General features: G+C 39.0%; 1 protein-coding gene across 7 annotated transcripts; it reads left to right on the plus strand.

Annotated features, from left to right (window-relative positions):
- The first annotated feature begins 1,802 nt into the window (after positions 1–1,802).
- ect2 (epithelial cell transforming 2) lies at positions 1,803–25,826 on the plus strand. 7 transcript variants are annotated; one of them, XM_079483910.1, is made up of 27 exons: positions 1,819–2,214; positions 2,681–2,895; positions 3,063–3,142; positions 4,809–4,904; positions 6,065–6,247; positions 6,792–6,881; positions 6,974–7,084; positions 8,464–8,537; positions 9,216–9,346; positions 9,551–9,666; positions 9,976–10,038; positions 10,143–10,365; positions 10,666–10,788; positions 11,717–11,841; positions 13,019–13,138; positions 13,225–13,293; positions 13,402–13,512; positions 14,032–14,128; positions 14,663–14,744; positions 14,828–14,906; positions 15,664–15,783; positions 19,031–19,169; positions 19,438–19,592; positions 20,211–20,318; positions 20,493–20,633; positions 22,270–22,577; positions 24,961–25,826. In XM_079483910.1, exons 2-26 carry the CDS (start codon positions 2,763–2,765, stop codon positions 22,564–22,566), a joined length of 3,066 nt encoding a protein of 1,021 aa, XP_079340036.1. In that variant the 5' UTR covers positions 1,819–2,214; positions 2,681–2,762; the 3' UTR covers positions 22,567–22,577; positions 24,961–25,826. The 7 variants fall into 7 exon arrangements, with proteins under 7 accessions (XP_079340038.1, XP_079340036.1, XP_079340039.1 ...); XM_079483912.1 differs by lacking the exon at positions 10,666–10,788 and having other exon boundaries at positions 1,803–2,214; XM_079483913.1 differs by lacking the exon at positions 22,270–22,577 and having other exon boundaries at positions 24,961–25,825.
- Positions 25,827–26,246: the final 420 nt, after the last annotated feature.

Consider the following 26,246-nt stretch of genomic DNA (forward strand, 5'->3'; position numbering starts at 1 on the left):
TTTGCCATACGCACTCTTAAAGATGACAAAGAATTTATAGTCCATATATACAGCCGCTGACAAAATGAAGAGACCAATTCAATGACCCTTTTCAGTTTTTCTGAATTTATTATTTTGAGGTATAAGGTAAATTTTAAGGTTTAATGATTATTTGTGTTGTATTCTGTAAACTAATATCAATATTTCCACCAAATTCCAAATGAAAATATTGTTTCTGTTTGCATTTATTTGCAGAATAACAGGAAAGATGCTGTGTATTTTGTTTAGACCTCAAATATTGCAAAGAAAACAAATTCATATACACTTTCAAGCTACATAACACAATATTTCTACATGTGAACTGTTGTAGAATTTTTTTTTCGTGATAACCTGGGTTTATTTCACAGTTTTTATGTGTCAGTTTTACACACTGCTGTTGGCTGACTTTATGTCACTCTGAGGTTTGATTTTGTTAAAATTCAACAGACACTGAACTGGAAGAGCCACAATACATCTCGAAATGCAGAATAAATAAAATTTTGAATGGTCTCTTATTTTTTTCTGCGGCTGTGTATGTGAAAAGAATAATTGCAGTGGTTTTTTATAAAATTTTGGTATGGTAAGAAATGTTAATCCTTAAATCTTTTAGAAAGTCATGTGTCTTGATGTCAGTGCAGCATATTGCCGTCTCTTAACACACTTTCTTTTGCAGTTCATTTACCCAACAAAGAAATATGCTATTTTTAAACAACAATCAATCTTTTTGCTTATTTATTTTGAATATTTAATTGTCCATATGATGAAAAGATCCTTGTGATGTTGTGAACCGGGTAGAGAAGGTGTTTATCTCTGCCACATGAGCATTTAACCCATGCATGCCAGCAGAACAGCCTGTGAGACACAAAGGCTGGAAAGCTTGACTGGTCTTTGTTCTACAGAAGATGTCTTTCAAACGCCCGAAATCCTGAGGGACTGCAGAAGGAGAAGGCAGAAGAGAGGGGAGAGAGCTGGGCACAAAGATCCAGAGAGATGTGACAAGCATTGAGAAACAGCATTTCTTAAAAAGTGCACCCGAGCAGACTTTACTGTGTCCTTCAGTCTGGCTTCAACTATTCAAAACTCCGAAGACACCTGGAAATCTATTTATCATGAGTCTATGCCCCCTGAAACCAGACAGGCCAGAAGAGACGACTTCTGTCATTGGGAAAAGGGGGATGCTCATTTTGTTCTTTAAAGGTAATGGAGTATCACAACATCAAACCAGAGGATGACAGGCTTTGTTTTATAGTGTCGCTTCAGTTTCAGATTTCAATCAAATCTCACGAAATACATATTTAAGACATATTCTAATTTAGGCATTTAATAGAAGTATATATTCAAAACGAGAATAACATTTCACGGTAACCATAGTTTTTTAAAGTAAACCGTTATTGCAGCTACAGTTGTAATATTATTTATTGATTTTCACTTTATACAATATGCGATTTCAAAGTCTAGTTTCGTTGTAATTATCAAAATAACATATATTAATACTATTTAAAATAATAATGAATGACAATCACGTCATTCGCCGGAGCCTGCGATATTTTGAATTAAACGTGGGTTGCCATGGTAACGTTTTGTAAGCTTAAACAATGGTTCCATTCAGAGCTCTGGTTGTATGCACCACGTGCGAATAAAAACGATAACAACTAATATAAAAACTAATATAAACATATAACTAAATACAAAACTCTTAGTGTTATAGATCATATTGCTGAGTTATCTTAACTGCGTCTTTTGTTTATTTAGTCATGAATCATTTCTCTCAAACATGACTGACTGCGCACAGCGCGCATTGCTGTTTGAATCCACGAGCCAATCAGCAACGCCGCCGCTGAACTTCCGCCGAGCTCTTCACTTTCAGCCAATCAGCGCGCACGTCTCATGTTCGCCTGCGTTTTTGAATTCAGAGAGCGAGTTTGAACTCAGCCAGCCATCACATCAACTCTACAATGGACTTAATATTTCAACTGAACTTATATTTGTAACTCAATCTTGAGTCGTTTTCACATTATAAACCTTGCGTGGCCTCGCGGGCGTAGCGCTGAATACTTTAGTTATACTTATACATCGTTTGCCTCGCATCGACTCGGCTGGTCCTCCAGCCAGCTGTAAGTTAACTGTTGCTCTCGTTGTTTCTTCCTTCATCGAACCTTAATCCTGCGCACATCTGAACTCTTTCAGCCCTCCACGGTAAGTTTTCATCATACTTCTGCCTTGAGCTCAATACGCAGCTTTGATGGAGAGATGTTCTTTTGTTTAGAAGTTAGCTAGCCAGCCCTGTGCTAGCTCACTTCAACGGAAGTGCATTGAACCTGAGCTGTCACAACATTGTTCTCTCTCTTGACATAATGTGATGTTTTATTCATCTAACCTTTATATCGTACTTTCTCAATCATATACGTGATCAAGTTTATATAAGAATGTCTTGTGACATGCTCTACATTGCTTTTTGAAAGGGGTTAACAGTCTGCAACGTCATTGCATTCAGAATAATAATCAGAATATTGCATTCAGGTTTCATGTTTTACGGGCTATGCAGTATTTCTCATTTCTTATAAACAGTTATGTAGATTTATATGTGTATATTGATTTACTACTTGCTGTCTCGTTCCCACATCCCTCCTAGAAACCTGTTTGTCTCTTTATGTTTTTCCAGCCTTGTTCACTGTATCCCTGCGGCCTCCTCCAGCTTTTGATATTCTGGACAGGATTGGGTCGCCATCCCTTTTCACAGTGCCATGGCTGACAGCAGCATAGTTACTTTGGGGATGGGTCGCAGCCTGCTGGTGGACTCCTCCGTATTCGACTCCCGGATGGCGGAGACCTCCAAGGAGCAATTTTTCATCGGTCTACACACAGAGGAGTCGGAGGGTAAGTGAAACGCCCTCCATCTCAATCAACCTTATATCGGGTGACATTTCTGCAGGGCTGACCGCTTTGCTGCGGAGGCGCACAAACATAACAGACATGGTTATTTTATCAAAGTCTATTTCCATAGAGATTCACCTTTGCCTGTGGTCTTTCAAACTCTCTTTCAGATGTTTTGCCCCGAGTTGAGACCAGGGTGGTGCTTGTGGGGGAGGCCGGCAATATCGCAGAACTTGAGAAAGCTTTAGAGGTACTTTGTTAAAGAGTAGACACTCGTTTTAATAAACAAGATCCAGTACGTGAAAACCAGGCTAAAGTCTTAAAATCGAATTATGAGATTAGGAGCATCAGTGTTGTATTAATTTCTCTATAATTTCTATCGTCGACATGGCACAGACATCAAGGTTACATTTTTACATAACGTTCTTTACATTTTGTTTGATGTTTTAATGTGAGTAAATGACAAAAAATGACTTTAGCTGGGTTTTCACAGGTGGGGTCACAAATGATGATGATGAGATGATGTGAACTAATAAAGTCATGAGATTAGTTATTTTATTGTCAATAAACAAAATACATTTTCTTCTGAAACACAGAAATGTTTTACATGTATCATACACATCAAACAAGCAACATCCATTTATTTTACAATATGTTTAACTTGCTTTTTTTAATTTGGGTAGTTGCTTGATTTGGAAAGGTCAAATATGTTCTTTGTAAAAAAAAAAAGATTTTTAAATATATTTAAATGCACTTTTTTGCATGTTTTCAGCTCTGAAATATTTAACTGCATAAAAGTGCTCTTTTTATGTTCAGTCTTATTCAATATTCACCAGCGAAATTGTTCATTGGTCAAAAAGTATGTGAAGCCTGTAAGGTGTAATTTTAAACTCTAATGCAATTCAAGTTTGGATGTTTGCTACAAGGAAATTGTACATTCAATTTCTATGTTTGTTAGAAATTGATTGTTAACAGGAAGCAATTTGTTTGTTAACAGGAAGCAATTTTCTGTCGGCTTAACTTGCCTTGAGCTTGGAACTGGTCAAGTTAAGTGCCTGGTATTTTTAGATCAATTGAAGATAAACATTAAATCTTTCCTTTTGCCATATTAAGGGATTTATTTATTTTCAAATCGGCTCACTACAGTGTTTCCTGTTTAACCACCATAAGGTGGTAACTTGTGACTACAAAATGTTGCAGAATTACTTGCAAAAGCTGGCAAAGGAATGTAGAAGTGATGCAGCGAAACATTAGCTTTTTGTGTCTCTTGCTCAGCACAACATTAAGAGAATCGTAATGTGTCAGAAATTATTGGCCTGTTGGAAACTGGAACAAAAGCAGAATGTAACAAAGCCGCTTGCACTGCACCTTTGAGGACAGTGACCTCTCTGATTTGGAGGTGGACCACGTAACCCCGGTAAACAGGCCGATCATCAACCTCAGCATTCTGCAGCTTGTGTGTGGAATGTAGAGGTCAGGTTCTGACAATCCAGACGTTACGAATGCTGCTTCATTCGCTCTGAAGGTTGGGTTAAGAGGGAATGCGAGCGATTGCTCTGAAACTTAGGCTCGGAGGTTGATAGATGAGATTTGGATGCGTGTTGATACTGCATGAAAGTTTCCATTATGGAGGTGTTCCAGAAGCTGTCCGGTCTTCGCCGTTGACATGATGTGAGAAGACTTCAAATGTAGCTCTTCGCTCTGTAATCTATTCTCCCTGCCCTTACGCTCAGACAGCTTGATCAGAGGCTGTGCGAATCGGCGATGCTTATTAACATAGCAGAACTTTCTCCTGGACTGCGCTTGACATTTGTTTGAAGTTCTCATCTCGGTTCTGACAGGTCGTAAGGCCCTCCTGCCTGGTAAATTTATCAGCTTTGGTTTGCCAGGTTGATTTCAATTCTTCATTTTTACAGGCCATCACAATAATGGAAGTCCCGGTGGTTAAGATTAAGGAAGGCCAGCCGGGCACCGAGGCGCGTGAGAAATTGATAAAATCTATAGTCAATATGGTACGTCTTGGGAACTGGACTCTTTGCATGCTTGAGGGCACCGGGGCATTTGTGGCTTGATATTTTGGGGGGGATTCGTTGTGGCACTGAGATGTTTAATATCAAACTCACTCACGTGGTGGTCTGGACTAAATTCTAACAGCGTGATCTAATTTGTGTTTGTTTCCTACAGGAGATCTCTAATCCATTGAATTAAGAATAATAAATTCAATAAATTATTTAATCTGCTTTTATTTAATTTAGTCTTTAATTCTAATTTGTTTGTTTTTTAGATTTCAGGTGTGAAGATAATGAAATAGCCTTCCTATAAAAGATAATCCTATCAGAGATTGAGTCCCATTTTTAATATTTTATTTTCATTGAGTTACTCACACTAAACATCATAATGGGTGATTCACACTAGACATATTCTCGCTTTTTTTGTGCATTTCTTTTTGTTGTTAGTCGTTTTTCACAATAGACATTTTAACCACATTTGGCCTAAATTTTAAATTCTGTGTTTTGGACTCTTTAAAATGTATAGTTAACCAAAAACATGAAATTCTCCCATGAATTTCTCCCCCCTCAGGTTGTTCCAAACCCTTATAAGAAAAATGTTAGCAACTGACGTTTCTGGGGCAGACAACCATAGTAGAAAAATTAACAATGGTAGTCAAAAGTGCCCCAGAATTGTTTGATTCCCTACATTCTTAAAAATATCTTCTTTGAAGAACAGAACAAAGAAATTTGTCAATGAGAGTCAATGGTGGCCAAGAACTGTTTCTCTGTGTTCAGCAGAACAAATACATGTATACAGATTTGGAACAACTCGAGGGTGAGTAAATGATGACAGAATTTTTTTTCTTTTATTGAAATAGACCCCTGTAACTTAAGACCCCATGTTGTTGCAGTGGTCGGTTTTGAATTCAAGAACGTGTACAGTGTGAACTGCTTCTTACATGATGTTTGTATATGTTTCACAAACTACATGTCACAGATAACCCATGTCTTTAATGCCTTTCCAATCCCTTATGCTAAACAAGAAATCTCTTTGCATTTCCAAAATTCTATGTCTTCAATAATCACCAAACCAAGCATTGTATTGATTCTTATTATTTGTACCACATATTGTATCATTTTGTCTCATATGTCCAGCACTTATGACTTCTGCTCTTCATCAGGATATAAACACCCCCTGTATCAAAACCGACAATGTCAAAGCATTTGGCGACGGGGAGAATTGCGAGTTCGAGAACGTGTTTGTGCTGAAGGACTTCCAGGCTCCAGAATACAGCTACTTGTACAAGAATGACAGCCGTATCCTGGGGCCTCCGGCGGTGATGTACTGCGCCAGCAAGGGAGAGGTGAGAACTAAAAAAAAACACATGCGCGCAGAACCTTCTCGCAGCTTTATTTTTCTCCTTGAGGCGATAAAATAGTTTGATACCGCTATGGCACAATTCAGCGCCTGCTTGCCATCGCGGGTCGAGCGAAGGCCTGTTGAAATAAAGTTGTTCTTCCAAGTGCAACGGGTTTGCCAGCAGGGTTTATTGCGCCCGCAAAGCCTGAAAAATGTAGCTGGCTTATCTGAGCGTACGCAGGAGTGTCTGCTTGACTCCCTCAGATATTCCAGAGCAAGATGAACACTTGACTTGCCAGCGATCGTGTGGGACGGAAAGATTAAGTTGGACACAAACAAGAATACAGATACAGAGTTCAACACACCAGTGAGAAATGAGAGCTTGTCTTATTGTATTACATCTTGTAACTCGCAGCTTTGCAGCAGGAATGCAAACTTTAAACTGGTGTCTGTTTGTGTTTATTTTTTGTGGTTTTATTTGATCGGTTTAAACAGATTTTTTTAATTGAGATTTAATATTTACTGTCATTTTCTATTTTTCTCCATAGCCTCTGCCGTTTTCCTCACGGCCACTCTTCTCTATGACCATGCTGAACTTATCTCTGTGCTTCACTGGATTCCGTAAAAAAGAGGAAGTGGTGAGTTTGATATTTCTACTCATCCGATACCAGAGTTGAGCTAAAGTGTCAAAGTCAGACGATTTGCTCTCATTAAACACGTGTTTCCTCAGGTTAACCTGGTCAATCTGGTCCATCACATGGGTGGCACAATCCGAAAAGACTTTGACAGTGCTAAAGTCACACACCTCATCGCCCATTCCACACACGGTGAAAAGTACAGGGTCTGTATCAACCCACACACGCACCAGACTTTGAGTTTTGTCATATAATGAAGTGATTCAACAAAAAACGATGTGCTGTCCTTGTTTCTTATTGGTGGCTTTTACAATTTCCTCAACCCAAAAAGAATGGCAGATGATATGATTCAAATGGTTGTAGTGTCAACTAAAAATATATAAAGAAAATCATAATATTTTCTATTAGACTATTATTTTAGTCATTTTGCAATTTTTTAGCGTGTGAAGCACTTTGAGTTACATATTATGTATGAAAAGTGCTATATAAATAAATTGGGGCTGTTAACGCATGCAATACATTCTTTTCAGATTAACGCGTTAAAAATATTTTACGCAATGTACCCAGCATCTGTTTGTTTTGTCATCCTTTGTCTAACGTTACATGATATAATCACGCTCTTATTCATGTACAGGCTTTTAATCCACTTAAGCGCAATATTAAACAGTCACGGGCTAAAGCAGTGAATCTTTGTCAGAATCTGTCAGACAGCACCGCGACACTAGTAATTTCTCTTTCGTGCTTGAATGAACAAAACCACACAAGGTTATGCCAGAAAGTCTGTTTTGTCTAGCATTTTCGTAAGCACAGACCTCAACGTGTTCAATTAAATCTTAAATGAATGTAAAGCGTTGTGAAAATGGTAAAGGGCCTCAGATCTGCGTAGAGCGCCAAGAAAAGAGAACAAAAGAAAAGAGGAGTTTAATGTGTTTTGTAGCTTTAATGAGAATTATTCTGTATTTAATTTTCGAATTTAACATTAAATACTGTAAAGACTGACAAGTTGACGTATGTGTGTTTCTTCATGGGACTCCCAAGAACCAATGAGATTTGAGGTCATTAGCATGCCGCCATATAGCTCTTGGTTCCGCATGTTTACGTTTTAATTGGTTAAATATGATCAACATAATTTTAATTTTCTCTCACAAACAATCTGAGCGGTTTGGATTGCTTTAAAGATAAATGTGCTGTTAGGATCTTCATCATTTCGAGAATTATAGAAGATAAAATTACAGAAAGGAAGGAAGAAAGTCAGATACTTGAGGGTAAACTGAGATTTTTCCATTCCTCTAAATTAAAATGTAAAATTCTTGATGTCTTTTTGTCCAGCGGTGTGCGTGTTCCTCAAGGTTCCTCAAACCTCAGGTGTGCTCTCTGTAACAGTCTCCTGTCCGTCGTTGACATGTGGTGGTTATCTAGGGAGGGTTTGATTAAAACGGTTCTCATGTATCTCTTTTCACAGAAGGCTGAATCAGACCGAATCATTCATTAGCCTCACATGCATAATGCAACCAGCAGGGTTTGGTGAAGGTATCTTGCCTCCACATGCTATTCACTTTGTTCCTCTCTCTCTCTTTCCTTTTAGCTTGCGGTGTGCATGGGTACACCCATCCTCACCCCTGAGTGGATACGCAAGGCGTGGGAGCACAGAAATGACATGTAAGATTGTGTGTGGAGAAAAAAATACCCCTTGCGTCTAACCCCCCGACTGCGTGAGTGTAGAGGAGTAAAAACCGTGACTGATGAGGCCGGAAAGTCCACCCGCTGGTGCTCAAACAGGAAACAGCGCCTTCCATATTTGAAGCCCCACTTCCATTTTTCCAACCGCAATTGGGTTTTGACATTTTTCACACATTCCTCAAACATTGAATCTGACCTTTCACATTAATAACATGCCACTCGTATGGTTAAAGGAAGAGGGATATTTTCGGAACTATGTGCTTGAAGCTCTCCCACCACATTCACATGTACTTTCTGTCTACTGTTGTATATTTGACTTAATTATATTTAGTATTTATATATTAGCTTTATTTTATGATATTTAATTATTATGTTCTTTCTAGTTTAATTCGTTTTACTGAGAGTATTTTATTTATTTATATAATTTAATGTAAGTTCTATTTATTATATTCGTTCTATTTATAAGTTATTTTCTTTAGTGATTTTAGGGACCGTAAACGTTTGTATATAGTGCCAAACAAACGTATTTCACTTTATTGTTAAGGCAGCATTTCTAAAGGTTATTTGTTTTTTATTATAATACTTATATATATTTTATATTACTAAGAGAAATGTTTTATTAGTGTTAATAACCTGCTGTTGTTTTTTTTGTTTCAGCAATTTCCACGCAAGCAATGAGGATTTCCGCACAGAGTTCAAAGTTCCTCCGTTCCAGGACTGTGTGCTGAGCTTTCTGGGTTTCTCAGAAGAGGAGAAAACAAACATGGAGGAAAGGACACAGAAACATGGTACCAAAGGCTCACTTCAGCACTCGTTCATAATGTAAAGATGTAACACTATTAAATGACACAAAGATAGTCTATTAACCAAAGTCTGTTCGTTCTAAGAGGCACTTATTTTGTTGACCCCAGGAAAGAGTGGTTCTCTCACAAAGCATATGATCCTTGACCGCCGCTCAAGTTAAAATGTTTGGTTTGGTTTGTTTTGTCCAGGCGGTCGGTTTCAGGCACTGTGTGATGAAAGATGCACACACTTGGTGGTTGAAGAGAACTCCATTAAAGAATTGCCCTTTACCCCCTCGAAACGGCTGTATGTAGTAAAGCAGGAGGTATGAACTTGACTTACAGTCTCACAAACACACTACGAGCTTTGTGCGGGCCGTAATAACAGTGTATAAAAATACACACTGGTCCTGCTGGGCTGTTATTATATGTGGAGTTCTGCTGTCAGGCCTTTACTTGTTATCTAGTGTTTTTCATAAAGTGTGACTTTTTTGGCACAGTTGTGGTCATATGTTAGTATTTTTTAATGACGGCACAAATTCACTTGTGATTATTTGCATCAGTATTTGTTAATAAAGTTTCAGTGATGTAAATGTATGAATCTCTCTCTCGTTCTCTTCTGTCTTATTGTGCAGTGGTTTTGGGGAAGCATACAGATGGACGCCCGTGCCGGGGAATCAATGTACTCTTATGAAAAGGTAAGATGCATCATTTGCTTAAACCATCATGAACATTTTATTGGGGAGCCCTGCTAAATAAAAGCTTTACTCATAGCTGTTGTCCGTTGTTGTGTTTTTCTAAGCCGGAGAGCCCTGCGATGAAAAAGGCAGTATCTCTGCTGTCTCTCACGACGCCCAACAGTGGTAGGAAGCGTCGGCGTCTCCGAGAAACATTGGCTCAACTCACTAAAGAAACAGAGATTTCCCCTTTCCCCCCACGCAAGAGACAGTCGGCAGAACATTCCCTCTCCATGGGCTCCCTGCTGGACATTTCCAACACACCTGACACCTGCAAATCCAGTGGAGGTGAAATGAACACTCTAGCATGTCATGCGATTCAGGCAACCAATTAACACAATGCCGGGTGATTTCATGAACACAGAAGTGACCAGTTTGGTCACTACGTAGGCAGCAAATCTACACTACACATTATCCACAAAACCGTTTATAAAAGTCCGTGGCGGTATATGTTTGTAGATGATTGCTGGAGAGTATACCTCACAAAGCTTTGATCTCAAGGGTCCAAGTTGACTTCATACAGGGCTCAGATGAACAGGAGAGCAGTCAGGGTTGGTTTTAGGTGAGTGAGGCCATTGTCTTTTACAGAACGCAGGTACAGGAGAAACAGCAGCAGCAGCAGTAGGAGGAGGAGGAGTGTGAGGAAGAGTAGAGCAGAGGATGCACTGCAGCGCACCAGCACTCCTGTGTGCAGACTGGAACACCAGACAGGTGACATCCATACGACTTCAGACATGAGATTAATTTTAATATCACTCTGAAGTTCTTTGACCTGTTATTTGGTGATAGGTTTAAAGAATGTTCTCAGCTAGAAAAAAGGTGAACATATGCACAGCATTTGAGGCAAAATCCGCTCTAGACCAAAACTTCCTGTTCAGTTTTAACACGGCACAAACATTTGAGTAAAATACAACCAACTGTACATTTATAACCAAATCAAAATATAATTCAAATAAAAACTGAAACCGGAAGGGTCTCTGGACAAGTGTTTACATGTTGTGGTCTATTCTATTAAAACTGTTTTACCTGAGCGTCTCTATTTAATACAGTTTAGTCAGTCAGGTTACTTTATTTGTACCTGTAGGTAGATTTGGTTCACAGTGGATGAGATCATACATCTTGGCACGCTTTACATAAACACAGAGAGTGTACATCTTAGTAGATGTGATTTCCATTATCCACAAATAAATTATAAAAAAACAATCAGTTTCTTGACATTTCCTTTTTCTGAAATAATATGAATCTTTACTCATGATTATTTAAAGGGATAGTTTGTCCAAAATGGAAAATTCTGTCATTTACTCACCTCACTTTCTGTCTTCTGCAGAACACAAAAGAAGATATTTTGTAAAAATAAAAAAACAACAGTACCCATTCATTTCTATTGTATGGGCACAAAACCAATGCAACATTCTTCCAAATATCTTCTTTTGTGTTCTGCGGAATAAAGAAAGTCATAAATGTTTGAAATGACAAGTAAATGGGGACAGATATTTTTGGCTGAACTATCCCTTTAATATAAAATGCTTTCTCTTATACAGGGAATCAAATCAGAAAACGTGGTAAAGCCACGTGTGACAATGAGAAGTATAAGCATGTGATTTTTTTTGTTCACCTCTGTTTCAACTGGTCTTTTCAGAGAATATCAAACCTCCCAAGAGCTCAACCCCTTCACTACCCAAGCAGTCAGCGCGATGGCAAGTCTCCAAAGAGCTCTACCAAACCGAGAGCAACTACGTTGATATCCTGGCCACGGTCCTGCAGGTTTGTGTTCAGTGTGTGTTTTTTTTCATGCTGTCTTTACCACACACAAGTATCTGGCTCAGGCCTTATCGTCCTAAACCAGTGCCTCTGACCAGGAGGAAGACACTAAATTAGATTTGGACACCAGTACCATGGACATTTGAGCTCTGCATGTAGAGCTCATACAAACATAAACAGTCCTTTGACTGCACAGATGGTAAATGCCACAATCAGAACCCAACAAATTTCACTGAATAGTGGAGTCGGATCAGTTCATCAGCCAGCGGGGCACAGCCTGACCTTTCCGTCTCGCTCCATTGGCTCTTTATGAAGTTTGTTGAGGAGCTGTCAAGCAGAGGTCTGGCCAGGACTGACTTTTTGGTCCCGCTTGTGCGAGTCTCATTCCACGCCCACCCACTCCTGCCAAATTTACGTCCATCCACTTTCTTTAAAACATGTAGGGAAAAAGCAAATAATAGCATTGAGATGATGCCTTTATTGTTGGTGTTTTTTTGACAATTTTGTCATCTTGTACTCACCTTCTTGACATTTCAAACCTGTGTGACTGTCTTCTGCACATAAGATATTTTGAAGAATGTTGGTAACAAAAAACCAAGGCAACTCAATGGGGACCAACGGTTTTCCGTCCCTTCTTTACTATATCTTCTCTTGTGTTCTGTAGAAGAAAGTCCTACAGATTTAAAAATGTCAAGAGAGTAAGTAAATGATGACAGAATTTTCATTTTGGGGTGAACCATCACTTTACGTATGAGAGTAATATTAGACGTTCTGTTTTGGTCAGTCAGTCTAAACTACATTTTCAATGAATATATTTGTCTATTCATTCAGGTCACATCCCTTTGAAACCCATTTTTATAATATGAAAATGCCACACAGAGACTTGAGTGAACGTTTTTGATTGAAAATAGATGGAGGTGATTGTCGTTTATGTATTTTTACCGGTGCATGCAAATTATATTTAATCCAAACGTTGAAACTTTTAGGGGATTTGGAACCAGTAGTGTTAACTTTATTCAATAAACTTGACGTCAGTGCAGACACATCATCGTTCTTTAAAAGCCAAAAGAGATCTTTCAAGCTAGAAGTGTTTTCTGTAATGCTGAGAGAATGCAGACCTCTATAGTCAAGACCGTCCAGACTCAGCGAACAGCTTTCCTTTATTCATCTCTTCCTACAGCTCTTCAAATACCCGCTGGAGAAAGAAGGGCAGGTGGGCGGCCCAATCCTGGCTCAGGAGGAGTTCAAGACCATCTTTGGCAGTATTCCAGACATCTATGACGTGCACACCAGAATAAAGGTGGGCAATAACCTATCCAGAACTCTGAGTAAAGGCTGAACAATGACCGAGTGGAAGGTATTTGACTGATGAATGTGCTTTGACAGGCGGATCTGGAGCGGTTGGTGATGAACTGGTCTGAAGAGAAGAGCGTCGGAGACATTATCCTGAAATATGTGAGCGTGATGAAGCTTTGATCTCGAGTTCTCCAGCACGGAGCTCATATCACAGTCAGAGGCGTCTCAATGGCAGCTTATCTCTTTCTTTCTTAAACTCTCCCTCAGTCTAAAGAGCTGGTGAAGGCGTACCCGCCGTTTGTCAACTTCTTTGAGATGAGCAAAGAGACCATAGTGAGATGTGAGAGGCAGAAGCCAAGGTTTCACGCGTTCCTGAAGGTACTGTCATGTGCTGTTAGTGTGTTTGACAGGTCCTCGTTGGTGAGGGACCCACGTATCTGCCAGGACAATTATTTACCTGACGTTTAGCCATTTCTTTTGCAATGGACGTTCTTGATTCAATACAGATTTTGGCAGGCTCTCCACATTCACAAAGTACTTGTGTCTTGTTCCTCAGCTTGTCATATTTTGGCTAATATACTTGCAGCGGGATACAATGCATTACCCTGTAGATTTCCACAGCATGGATATGACTATAGACATGCTTTCTTTGTAGTTTAAGTGTGTTGCACCTGAAAAGTTTCTTCAGGTTTATCGACATTGGTCGATATTGTGCCCTGTGGCTAAGTCTGAACTCGTTTTTAGTTTCCAGATATTGAGTAAACATTATGTAAGGCTATATACAAGCATTGTGTTGCCAAGCGTCATTTTGCATATTGACATCTTGCTATCGATCAGCCGTTCTTTGTATGCTTGTTCAATGAAAGCCTTTGTGTTCGTGTTATAATTTGTTGACAGATTAATCAGGCTAAACCCGAATGTGGCCGGCAGACCCTCGTCGAGCTTTTGATCCGTCCTGTCCAGAGACTGCCGAGTGTGGCTCTCTTGCTAAACGGTAACACACACATTTAAATTGTGGAATGCTCCATTGACTTTGACTGCGTTGTTTTAAGTTAACATGCCATATTTTACACATCTTTAAGTGATAACATAAAATACAAATTCTGTCATCATTTATTCACCCTCGTGTCATTCCTTTAAATCACCTTTTCTTCCGTGGAACACAAAAGATATTTTGTGAAATGTCTCTGGTTTTCTGGCCGTTCAGTCAATGAGAGTTGTTTGGTTACCAAACAAAATATCTTCTTTTGTGTTCTGCCGAAGAAAGAAAGTCTTACTGTTTCTGAATTGACATGACTCAATGTTCCTTTTTGGGTGAACTACCACGTTCAGTTGCAGGTTTATTACATTTCCCTTCTGTTGACAGTGAAACGGTCGACAGGGTTTTCGTCTTTCTAAAGTTTTGTTTGTGTCAACTGCAAGATGAACTGTAATTAGTCTGGACTTGTGAATGTTGTTGATTGATGTGTGCGCGATGTGCCAAAACAAGACAAGATGACAAGATTCAGAATGGATTTGTCCTTTTCAGATATAAGGAAACACACATCAGATGACAACCCAGATAAAGTGACCCTGGAAAAGGCCATCGAGTCTCTCAAGGAAGTCATGACGTGAGTCCAGTGATAAAAGATCAGTCCTTTAATAGAATTCACAATCTGTTTGTTCTGAGGTTTCCATTTTAAAATCTTCACAGGCATATAAATGAGGACAAGAGAAAAACAGAAGGACAGAAGCAGATCTTTGATGTTGTTTATGAAGTGGACGGCTGCCCTGTGAGTAAAAATACACGCTTTAGAAATGTGTCACATTAACAGTCACATCTCACAATCTGTAGAAATGTCTTTGTTCTGTCACTGAGAAAGATATTTGGACGTATGCTTGTGAACAAACAGTTCTGGGGCACTTTTGAGTACCATTGTATTTGTTCCTACTATGGCCTAGAACTGTTTGGTTATAAGCATTCGTCCAAATATCTTTCTCCGTGTAAAACCAAATAAAGAAATGGATACAGATTTGGAACAACTAGAGACTGAGTATTTTCATTTTGGGGTGAATTGTCCCTTTAAATGAACAGTTCTGCAAAAAAATGTCATTATTCACACTCGTACTCCACGCCTATACACGCCTATTTCAGAACTGCGACATAAACACGAAACATTTTCGTCAAATCTAAAACGTCCCCTCACTAGAACAGATCAGACGGAATGAGCTCATGTGGTCTTCTGTCAGGATCGGCATTGAGCATCTGTGTCCAGAATTGGAGCTGCCAAAGCTGTGTAATCCCCCTCCGATGGGAGTGCTGTTCCTGGATCAGTTTGCTTCTGGTAATCAAACCAGAATGGAGTGTGATCCAGGAAAAGCACTTTCAGGTCTTCTCTGAGGGCATCTTGTAGGCTCAGAGACAGGAAATACAGCATGTAGACTCGAGCACGATTACACCCGACTGACCCCTCACCGGCCATTCGTTCATGTTCACTCGGCTTGTTAATGGATTGTGAGGGTGGAAACTGATCTGTGTGTGTGTTTCAGGCCAATCTGTTGTCGTCACACCGCAGTCTGGTTCACAGGGTGGAGACCATCACTCTTGGAGACAAACCCTGTGACAGGGGAGAACACGTCACGCTCTTCCTCTTTAATGACTGTTTGGAGGTAAAGCAGAATCTTTTTAATATGTCTGATATTTTGAAGATGTTTATGGAAATATTTTAGCCAGATAGATCACTTTCTCAATTGGGTTCAGAAACAGATTAAAGATCTGTTAAAACTACATAAAAAATATTTTTAGTCTGGTTAAGTCTAATGCGTTTTAAATAGTGTGATAAATAGTACGCATTCATGGTCTTTGGAAAACTGACTTTCTGCAGAATTGTTGCGAAAACTGAGTTGGAAACATTTAAAAAAAAATTGTGTAAATTGTATAATATCAAAGGTTCACATTTCTAGTTGTGGAGTTAATCTTCGTATTGTAATTTCAGAAAGTTTGGGAATATTCTTCCTCTCTCCAATTTTTGTCACTACCAAAACGCAATAATATATGATTTAATAAGAGGGATTATGTATATATAACGTTTTCACATGTAAATGAACATGTCTTTATGACATCTATTTATGACAGTTTCAATCTTTCAAATTTAATTTGAGTTTATTAGTATTGTGAATCAAATCTTTCTTTGTGAAAGGCATACAATTGATCATACTGATTTCAAAGTGTATGATTCATTAGTTTATATATATATATATATATACATCGAACCAGACACTCATAACATCTTAGTTGATAATTCAAAGGTGCTATTCTCTAGCTGTTATCGAAGCTTTGGTAGCTACAGTTGACAAGGGTCTATGACACTTTACAAAATACAAAACAAATTCACAGATTTATGCAAACAGCAGCATAACAAATCGATTACAGCACCAGTATTCTATATTTTCACTTTTTCACGAACCTGCAGTGAGTGTAGGACATTGGAGAAAAACTTAAATAATATAAATCCAAAGCATAAAATAAACAGGCAAGAAAATAACTTGAATAATTAACAAATTATGACAAAACGAAAACACAGGAATCCGGTAGAGTTTTTCCATCAAATGAAAATAGCAGGCCTACCTCAATCCAATCTTTGAGTTTTTATTTAATAAAGTAACGTGTTTAAGTGTTGTGATGACAGTCTGGAGCCTGTTGCCAATTAGAGTCACAGCAGAAAACAGCCTTTCAAATGGCACCGATGCCCCGGGAATGCAGAGATAACTCCTCAGGAAGCGCGATCTGATCTGATCTATACCCACCCAAAATACAAACATTGTTTATAACATATTCATATTTCACATTCATATTTTTACGTCACGTTTAAACAAAGGCAGGGAAACATTATTTTCTACTTATTCATATTTCACATTCGTCCTTTACGGCACGTCTAAAAGAAGGCAGGGAAACCACGGGTCGTGCAGTTTTCTTCTCATTTTCAAAAAGCGCACAGGCTGCCGATGCTAATCTTCCATGAGATAAGTTTATGTAAAGGATAAATTGATGCCTAGCACCGAAATTCTCCTGCAGTAGCTCAGCTATTAGCTTTGCTGAGCTTCATTTCGCCGGGAAGACAGAGAATGTCACAATGCATTGTGAGCGCGATTGTCGCACGTCTACATTTAAAACAAGGCTGCCAGTAACGTACTCCGTTTGGAAGTTTAGAGCCGTGACATGAGGCCTCAAAAATCAGATGAATTACACTTGTCCAGTTTCGTCAAGTGACTTGCGTAATCAGATTTGAATTGGTCTCGAAAAAGAGGGCATTTCTACCTGGACGCACACGCGTTTGCACGCTCCGTGAGTTAACATGTTAAGCATATTTTTCTTTCACCATACAAAAAAACGTAAAAACTAATTATTAAATTATTATCATTATAAAATAATTGTTTCATGTTATTTAACTTAAAACATTTTAAATAGGTTAATATTATCAATTAAACCATTTTTTCTATCGGTTAACGGTTAAATGGTTAATTATGAGCATCTCTACTCCAACAGCAACATTACACACTAACTAAAACTGGGGAATGGCGCCTTTAATATACTTTACTGTTTACAAACCATCCCATGTTTTGGTCGTGATGCACACATTTTCGGTAATGATTGTTATGTTTTGGTAGTGACCACAATATTATCAGACTTTCAACATTTTATGTTGTTGCACATACGCAGCCATTACATATAGCAAACACACATCTGACAGTAAATATTTATAAAACCTACTGCTAATATACTATATTCCTACTAAAACATACTAAAAGGCCCTTAACGCAAGACCGTTTTCAACTAAAAAACTGAATCGAAGGTAAAAAAAACATGACGCTTCATTGTGTATGCTATATGAAAGAGACGTGTATAAATTGTGTAGTTTTATGGACAAGGAAAGAAAAGAAAAGTTAAGAACCAGTTTCTCTGCACATAATTTTAAAATGGTATTTTTATAAGTTGAAATTTATGGGTTTGGGACACTCATCTCCCAATTTAGAGTACCCATTCAATTATTTGATATATATTAAGCGTACTGATATTATAAAGGTTATTGTGGGTTTGAATAGATGATGGATTTTCGTAAACAACTAAGATCTGAATACTTGAATGCATTTTAAATGTGTTTTTTATGCGGGACAGCAGTTTGCACGAATGACCCATATAAGAAAACGAAATACAACACAAATTATTATTTTTATTAATTTAATAAATGATTTATAATCAAATGAAATAAATTCTTTTGGAGAATTTGATGTGTTTGTGATGTATTTGTTCATTTCTAAAAACTATGATTATGGGTATATGTTAGCCGTTATGTGAGCAATAATACACGATAGTTGTGTCTGTGTATTGCGCTGTAAAATGACAAAGTATTTTAAGGTTATCCGTGTTAGCTCTAATTTCCCCAGACTCCTAAATTACCTTCCTTTTATTTTTGTTCCAAAACCACTGCAACCTCTCACGCTGTTTGTTCAGATCACATGCACTGGTACTGTTGAAGTAAAAATGTGAATATTTATGCCTGTGCGAACTACTCTTGCTGACTCGACTCTCCGGTCTTTTTCCCCAATTAGATGAGGGATGTGTTTAAGCACTTTGAAAAGGTTTACTCGTGTTTGGGCTGGCACACGGCCTATGGTCTTCTTCACCCACTGCAGGGAATGGCCTAGTAATGAGTTCAGGGAAAAGCGAAGCCTCTAGTGATCAATTATTCATTTTTTGAAGGTCCTCCGTATGCATGTCGCCCCGTCTCCGCATTGCAAATATTCGGATCTAACGCACCTGAAAGGGCTCCCCACTGTTCTGCTTTCAGAAAATGTTGCATTCTTGCAATTTGATGGTTTAATGTGTTTGTTTTTCTTTCTTTCTCTTGGTATTCAGATTGCCAGGAAGAGGCACAAAGTGATAACCACGTTCAGGAGTCCGTTGGGTCAGACGCGGCCGCCCGCCCAGCTTAAACACATAACCCTGATGCCTCTGTCCCAGATCAGGAGAGTCCTTGACATCCAGGACTCAGACGGTGAGGGCAGCAAGACCACATAGTTTAGTCGTGCATGTTTGATTTTTCTGCATTCTCCGTCCCGGCACTTTGGGAGAGTCCTTTCCCTCTGGTTTGGTCATCATATCCTTTCATCAAAAGTGATTTAATAACTCTGAAAGTATTTTTTCAGCATCCGTGTTCCCGGGAATGAAACCCACAACCTTGTCGTAGCAAGCGTGATGTTCTAGTTAAGTTACAGGAACATTTTGCTAACCCGTGACCGTGTGTGTGCGTTCTCTCATCCCAGATTGTCAGAACGCCTTCGCCCTCGTGGTACGTCCTCCTACGGAGCAGGAGAATTTGTTATTTAGCTTCCAACTAATGGCCGAAGACACCCTCAAATCTGCCTGGCTCAAGACACTGTGCCGTCAAGTGGCCAACACGATCTGCCGAGCTGATGCGGTATGCGCGCGCACACACACACATAGACAGAAACACAGTCACTTCCTCCTCAGATCATCCCCCTCGGGCCTGAAACCGAACTCAATTATTTATTTTATTAGCTCGGCTTTCTTTTTATTGTGGCTATAAATTAGAAGGTTTGTGTGGGCCTTTTGCTGTTGGCTAATCCTATTAGTTGCTCCTGTGTGGTTTAAACCGGAAGGCAGATTAATGTAATTAGGAGAGGAATTGTACTTGAACTTTACACTTGAGACAGAGACATCTTTATCTTAGAGCTGCAGAACCACGGGTCACTCTCACGGACCGGCCCGGCCCTGCCAACACGGCACATGTAATTGGCCCGTGCAGACAGATGTATGTATTTCCCTTTATAATTAAACAAGCCGGCTTGAACCCTGCAGGCTATATGCTGTTTGGCCCTGCCTGCAGTTCTCGGGCCTTCCATGAGGTGGGGACGTATGCACACGTGGCCCACGGAAAAGAGGCACGCATCCACGTTTGCTCCTGTGAATATCAAGAGGGGCAGCTGTTTGGAAGGCCGAACAGCAATGCTTCTCTTTGCATTTTGACAGGCCAGCAGTATCGCCGTGTATTTATTACATTTTACATCTTAAACAGGAAGATCTCATTCAGAGCGCCGATCCTGAATCCGTCCAAGTGAACACGAAGGACATGGACAGCACGCTGAGCCGAGCATCCCGGGCCATCAAAAAGACGTCAAAGAAGGTAGAACTGTTGAGAATGATACGTCAGGCATGCAAATTCGCTTTGCATGGTATAACGTCTAGTACTTCAGAATGAGAAGTAGTGTGTTTATGGATTCAAAGCCTGTTTTTCCGTTGGATCTTATGACATGTTAGGAAAGAATACTGAGTGAAAAGGGTTGTGTTTGTGTTTCAGGTCACTAGAGCTTTCTCCTTCACTAAGACCCCTAAGCGTGTGCTTCAGAGGGCATTTATGGCCAATGGTACCCCAGATGAGAAGAGTCCTGGCCTGGACACCGATCGCATGGGACGAATGGCAAGCAGCTCCACATTAGCTGTGAGTGTCTGACTCTCTCTCTCGCTCTCTCTCTCTCTTTTTCTGACTCGCCTATTCACTCTGCTTTATGCTTAATTCTGAAATCATAACGCTTTGTCCCTAGCCTTCCTACCTTTAAGCAAACAAATAAATGAGCACATTTCATCTCTTTCACACTTAAGTCAAAGACACATTCTTACTAACGCTGTGTCTGAACCAGAAAGCGACAATTGCATTACACATCTGTTCCATCATTTTTGTCTTAGCCAGCTGTGATCGTGACGAGCAACAGTTTTTGGGGGGCGTTTTGCATTTGCCTTATGTTTAGTGTCCCCGCTCGCCAAGAATTTCAGACATACCGCTCCAGTTATTGGCTGTGGTTGTATCATGTTACTTAGCGTCTTTACATGGACAAATAGCTTATCACTGGAAAGTTTTCACGTCGTTTCTGGTTTTGACACAGTGTAAGATTAAAACTGAGGCGTTCTTTAATCTGAAATAAACACATTTCAGTCATATTTATGGTATCATGGTTCCATTGATTTATATTAGAGATGCACCGATATATCGACCATTAATCGGCATCTGTCAATAAAAGCTTTTTCACAATATCGGCCGAGTTTAAAAATATCAGGGTCGATATATCCTGTTGATCAAAAGAGGACAGGAAAATGCAAAGAATGTGAGCTCTGTAAATGTTCATAAACATCACCATTGTGATGCTCAAATTTAATAGACGTCAAATGAATTAATAATATTAAATATTAGTTGAATATTCAGAATCATTATTGGCCAATATCACTCGGAATCATCAGCTACCGGTATCTGTGGAGAAATATCACATCAGTGCATCTCTAATGTATGTTAAATTTTATACCCTACGGTCGTATTACTATAAATGTAATGTAGTATACCTTTATAATAATCATTTATGTTTGTGTTTTTATGGCTTTTAAATGAAAGACCAATTTTTATCAGGTTACATTTCTGTAATGTTGCTTGTTTAATTTCGTTTTAAAATGCTTTTCATGCTATTCGATTTAATTCATTTTGAATCTTAAAGTGATAGTTCAATCAGAAATAAACTCTATCATCAACCTGTAGAAATGTCTTTATTCTGCTGAACACAAATGGAAGAATGTGAGTAACCAAACAGATCTCATCCCCATTGACTCCTATTGTATTTATTGTCCTTACTATGGCAGTGAATGGAGGATGAGATCCGTTTGGTTACTGGCATGCTTCCAAATATTTTGTCTTCAGCAGAAAAAAGACATTTCTACAGGTGTAAATGACGACAGAATATTCATTTTTGAGTGAACTATCCCTTTAACCTGCTGCAGTTGTTCACACTTCCATCATTCAGTCATTCCTTCCCTCCGCAGTTCTTTCCTTTGGCATCATGGGTGTCGCTCTGTCCTTTCCCCTTTCGAAAAGAGAGATTTTTACTTTTTTCATTAAGGTGATTCATGCACTGCTAAATATTAGAAAAATCCCCGCCTCTGCAACCAGGTCACACTCAAATTTTTCACTCGATTTCAACTTCAAAGTGAGTGATTGTGAGGCTGAAGCACGTTTGTGTGTGATGCTAGGACAGATGAGGTTAATGCGCTCATCTCTTTCAATCCCTCTCTGTCTGTCTTCTGTGTGAGTGTAGATGTCTCGTTCTGCCTCTACGTTCAGTCTGACCGGCTCTATTAAAAGTGCAGTGGTTCAGCGGTCAAACTCTCTGGATCATGCCCCACGGCTCCGAGTCCCTGTGTGTGTCCGTACACCTTGTAGTCCAGAGAGGGCTTGTGAACCAGCACCTCCCGAGACCCTGCCCAGACCGTCCATCCTCTTGCTCCCGGCACCCGAGCCCATAGCTCAGCCCGGGCAGTGCAGGGAGCTGCTGGCGCCCCGACAGCCTCAACGCAGGTTCCCCGGGTCCCCGCGGAGGGAGACCCTGCTCTAGGACTCTTAAAAGTGAGCATCGCAGTTTTGTCTCTTTGACTCACTGTGACTTACTAACTTGAATCTGGGGATGGTGGCCGACTAACTCACTACCTCACGGCTGGGCTATGGTGGCACTCATTTATTATAGATGATCAGGGGAGTTTGTTAAAGGGATAATTCACAATTCTTTCAGTTTAATAAGTCAATTTCTATAAGACAACTTATTTTTTTTATTCCAGTCCCCATTCGTTTTCATTATATTCAAATATTATTTTTCTTAAAAAGGGTAGAAGTGAATGTTTTCTTTAACACAGACCTCTGATCATTTATGGACGGTGGCGTGTGAAGGGTGTTGTTAGATCTCAGATCCGATATCGGATGCTTTTATAGTCCCACAGTTCTCTATATAATGAAGATGTGGTTTCTCAAATAAAGAAGTAATTGGTACTCTGCCGTGATCGAGGAAGGGCGTGCTGTGGTTTTTTCCATTAATCTTGTATTTTTACTGTGCTAGTCTTACGAGATCACGATGGCATGATGTATGAGCGTGAAAGCTGTAAAGTGGTTGATGACCGTGATATAATCTCCTCCCCCTTCTAATGTGATCCCGTAAAATGGCATCTGTACACTGGAGTGTGTGTTGTACAGAGTTTTTATGTTTAGTTTAGCCCATTCAAGGCAATTCATCAAATAATCTCTTTTCCACATTTGCCATTGGCCACTTTTATTGATTCCGAGGCCTCTGATGGCAGGGCAAGGCTACCTTAATTCTTATCAAGCAATTTTTTGTGATAGGATTATGCTTGTGTGTGTGCGCGAGAGGAGGAGAGAGATACAGAAGCCATACATCCGTGGGCACATTCAAGTAAAACAGAATAAAATCAATCTGCAGTTTGCTAACATCTTTTTCATCCTCCCCATCTGTGTTTAGAGGGAAGAATATGGTGTTACACAGTGGGTGCAGGTGTTGGTTGTAAAGGTTAAACACTTAACTAAGGTCGACTTTGTGCTTTTTTACCAGCGTGAGCTTTTAAGGCCAATATTATCATGAATTTCTCTTCTTATTTACATGTTAAATACAGGCACCCGTGAGCAGACTGGCATTTAAAATAAAAGACAGAAAATGTCAAAATTAAACACTTTGTTTGATCCCTTCCCTCGATCCATAGATGTTAGCTTGGATTAATAAAAGGTGTTTTGCTGGAGTTAACTAACTCGAAGTCCCAATTTGACCCATAATAAATGAAAGTGATATTAGCGATTTTACAGAAATCTTTGAGGTGGCATATTTATTCTGAATTAAAGGGATTGTACCCCAAACATGAAAAGTCTGGCATAAAGTATTTGCCCTCTTATAATTTCAAAACTGTATACATTTCTTTATTCGGCTAAACACAAAGGAAGATATTTTCAACAATGTCACAAACCAAACAGTTCTCATCCCCTAATGACTCCCATAATATTTATTTTCCCTACTATGAGATCTGTTTGGTTACTGACATTCTTTCTTATCTTCCTTTGTTTTTAGATAGTATGCAAAGATTGACTCGTATACAGTATGATGTAAAACATGTGACATTTTGTTTTCAATCGTTAATATTTTGTTCTGCATCAGTTTACAGCAAAAGCTCCCAATTCATTACATGTGTGTGTATATATATTAATATCATCAATGTCGTTTCCGAAACCTTGTATGTCGAAATGTTTGTTTTTCAGGAAATGGAGAAAACACTTGAATTTAGAAAACGATAAAATACTGTGTTGTCAAAGTTGACACACTTTTTTATACTTTTTTTGGTTACATATTTGCAAAACGCAGTGACAAACATAAAGAGTGACTAATAATAATGATTTATGGGGGGAAATAACAAAATGTGGAGATACAAGGTTTCAGAGGCACAGCAGCAAATATATGGGTAGTTGACAAATAAACTGCACAAGTGTCCAGCCGCAATTTTGAAAAAAGTAAAAACAAACAAAGAATATAAATGTCTTGTGCCAATTTATATGATGAACATAAATAATATATTATTAACAGTTTGTTTTCTAAGGTTTTTTGTGTTACCCCATATGACACATGTACACGTGTATTGTCAACTATGCATATTCCATTTTGTGTTAAACTTTCAGCAAAACTGTGTATTGACATAAAATGTTGTTTTGATATATCATTGGTCGTACCTAGCCCCTCCTTCGCATGAAGACATTTTAACCAACACTTCAACTTTGCAACAGGTCTTAAAAAACTCGTCTGTATGTACACAGTAATTCACATTCTCACGTTAACACATCTTTTTGCTGCAAAAATGACATATTCCTTGAGTCTTGCACTAATAAACACTAATGGAAATAACCAGGAGCAGCGCTAAATCTCTTCATCACTTTATATTATGTCTTCTGTTTTGTTTTGCAGGCTGTTCATTCCCCGTCCATGATCAACCTCTCTTCTGCGTTTGAGAGGAAGTACCACACCTTCAGCCGATCCACAACTCACCTGTTCTAAACTCTCGAGTAGCTTTAGTTCTCTCCAGTATTACAAATCACCTTCTACACAATGGTACAATATCTGCCCCAGGTTTAATTTTCAGGTTCAGAAGTTCTCTGCAACCCACTGAATGAAGGATGTCATTGTCTGAGCACATTTAAAGAACAGATAAAGATACAGTCATTACTGACTTTTATTAGAGGAGTCGACTTTTTCACTCGGTTATTAAAACCACTTAAAGTATTTCTTGAACTTTTCTCCGTTAGGGCCTCAATCTAAACTAATCTAGTTTCCAGCTTTTATAAAGCTATACACATCCATACTTTGCATTTAAGTAACAAATGCATAGAGCTGCCATAGCATGGGCGGGTTTATAACATGGCCTTGCACCTTTGCATACCTTTTAGAAGTGATTTTTAATGTTGATTTGTGGGTGTTGGTTTTCTAAAATGTAGGTGGCCGTATTTATTCTCCAGAATCACAAGAATTTATGAGCAGTTTATGTAAATCCTGTAGCTCTTCCTTCTGTCTGTATTTATGTGTAAATATTTTTCTTTGTGATTTGTCTCACTAATATTTGTTCGTCCTGGTTTGGTTGTACCTTTGTAGTCTCTGCACTTGTGTCAACAAACACTTATTCATGTATAAAGCAAGTTTCACTCCTTTTTTGTTCTGTTAAAAGGATTGACATAAGCGCTTCCATAAACGGAGTGGGCTGGTTTTATGTTCTTGGTCTGACTACTTTTAAATATGACTTCATTTATTCTTTATCAATAAAAGAAGCAAAAGCCTTCATCGTGTACTCGTCCGTTTGTTTGATACTTCGGTGAGGGAAAAAAAATCAAACATCCTGGAACACAAAAGTGATGGTCGTGGGTGCTGTTTCTCTACAAGAGTTTCTGAAAATAACATCAGCATGTGAACAAAGCTTGAAACTTGGATCGCATTCAAACCAATCAATAGAAACGATAGCAATGTTCAGAACATTTGGATCTGGCCCCAGATTGTCTGAAAGCTGTTGTAGGGGTGATATGTGTCACGTCTGAAAGCCTCTGTGCAGTTTAAACGCATCATTTGACTTGGAGACATATGCAAGCCTGCTGTCTTTGTGATGTAACCCAGCAGCTGTTACCCAAAAGCACTTGTGCAACCACATCCATATTTACTTAAAGACTCCTAAAGAACCTCATATGATAAACAATACGCTTTTGTAA

Source organism: Barbatula barbatula (genome assembly GCF_947034865.1).
Source record: "Barbatula barbatula genome assembly, chromosome: 20".
Taxonomy (NCBI): domain Eukaryota; kingdom Metazoa; phylum Chordata; class Actinopteri; order Cypriniformes; family Nemacheilidae; genus Barbatula; species Barbatula barbatula.

Excerpts from the sequence above, each read along its gene's own strand:
- ect2 (XM_079483910.1), top strand. The coding sequence starts at position 2,763 with ATGGCTGACAGCAGCATAGTTACTTTGGGGATGGGTCGCAGCCTGCTG. Across the intron at positions 10,789-11,716 it reads CAGACTGGAACACCAGACAG|AGAATATCAAACCTCCCAAG; the intron begins GTGACATCCATA and ends TGGTCTTTTCAG. Across the intron at positions 15,784-19,030 it reads TCTTTAATGACTGTTTGGAG|ATTGCCAGGAAGAGGCACAA; the intron begins GTAAAGCAGAAT and ends CTTGGTATTCAG.